This window comes from Malus domestica, chromosome 07, assembly GCF_042453785.1.
Source record: "Malus domestica chromosome 07, GDT2T_hap1".
Taxonomy (NCBI): Eukaryota; Viridiplantae; Streptophyta; class Magnoliopsida; order Rosales; family Rosaceae; genus Malus; species Malus domestica.
The window spans coordinates 30,605,958-30,607,662 of NC_091667.1; the positions used below are offsets into that span (position 1 = coordinate 30,605,958).

General features: G+C 41.8%; 1 protein-coding gene across 1 annotated transcript; it reads left to right on the plus strand.

The window, feature by feature from the left end:
• Window positions 1-625: 625 nt before the first annotated feature.
• Window positions 626-1,363, plus strand: LOC139197817 (cation/H(+) antiporter 15-like). The gene has a single exon (XM_070825797.1). The coding sequence runs from the start codon at window positions 626-628 to the stop codon at window positions 1,361-1,363; it is 738 nt and encodes a 245-aa protein (XP_070681898.1).
• The last annotated feature ends 342 nt before the right edge of the window (window positions 1,364-1,705 follow it).

Consider the following 1,705-nt stretch of genomic DNA (forward strand, 5'->3'; position numbering starts at 1 on the left):
AAAAAAAGTGAGAGCTCATTTCGGTTTGATGAAAACAAGAGAGAACCAAGAGTTTTTTTTGTAGAGAGCAAGGGAGAGTTGCAGTGAGTCCAAACAGAAGAAGAAGCTGCTGCTTCATTTGATTAGTAATCATCAACCAAAGTAATTGTTGTAGTAATAGCCTTGAGCTATATGTATAGAGAAGAAATTATTCATTATATTTCTTTCTCTATTTGTTTCTTTGGTGTGTGAGAGCTATTGGGTGTATTGGGCTTTTGGGTTGTGAGATTGCCAACACTTTGTAAACTCCCATTTGGTTGATAGTGGATTATTGGGTGAGCTCCTACTGCTCCGAGGACGTACTCCAGTTACACTGACTGTTGAGGAACCTCGTTAAAATCTTGGTGTTATTTAATATTTTGTTCTTGCATTTCATTTGATATATTTCCTGCGGGTTATCAAGAGTTGGTTCCATAAGGTTTGGTGCGGTCCTAGCACAACAGCCATTCCCCGACTTGTCCCTCACAAGAAGTTAAGCTTAAAGACACCAACCCATCAAATGATGCGAGCTTTTGAAAATTACTCACAAAACTCTAAAGGACCGGTCATGATTCATGCCTTCAATTTGATCGCTCCCTATAAAAGCATGCATGAGACGTTATTCCGTCTTGCGCATGACAAGCTCATTCCTCTCATCATCATTCCGTTCCATGATCACCACGGTACGGCTGACCTTAGTTTGACTTCCGCCATACGGCAATTCAACATCAATGTACAAAAATATAGCCAATGTACAGTTGGAATACTAGTTGACAGAGGCTCACCTTGTCGGGTGAGCTTGACACATTTCTCCCACAATGTAGCTGTGTTTTTCATTGGCGGGCCAGATGATCGCGAGTCATTGGCCTACGCTGAACGAATGTTAGGCAACTTGGACGTGCAAATGACGGTGTTGAGGATCATCTTGCGAAATAAACTAAAAGCAGGCAACCAAGAGGAGCGGATAGAGGCCAAGGTTGACGAGTCGTTGGTTGAAGATTTTTGGCTACGAAACAGGGGGAATAATCGCTTGAGTTGGCTTGACATTGATGTGGAAGACAGCGTGCAAGTTATGAGGTCCATTAAAAATATGGAGGGCGATTATGACCTTGTGATGGTAGGGAGAAGACATGCGGAAATCTCATTGAGGGACGAAGAAATGGCGGAATTCGTGGAGCATGCGGAGCTGGGAGTGATCGGAGACATGCTAGCTTCTTCAGATTTCTGTGGTGGAACGGTGAATGTGTTGGTTATGCAAGAGAGCAGGGAGTTAGGTTGTGGGGCTTTTCATAGGGACTGGGCAAAGGTTTTAAAGAAAGAATCAAGCTTCATCGCTATTCACTAAACATGTCAGGAATGTCAAGACTTGGACCACATTACATAAGACCTTCGGTTTCTCCACCATCGTCATTTTTTATTTTGAGTTGGATGCTCTAATTCCTACATGACGGTATTAGAGCAAGAAACTCATGTATCTTGGGAACTTGCGCGACATAATACGATTTTCATGATCATGTCGTCGAATCTCCTTCATGTGACAATCAATTTTTTACGACAGAGATTTTTTTTTTTTGTACCCAACTAGCCTACCAGATCTTGAACTTTCTTGTAAATAATACGTTGGTTTTACTTGTAGCTTGTTCTTCTTTCCCTGGTTGGTACTGTATCAAAGTTAATTTGTCCATCT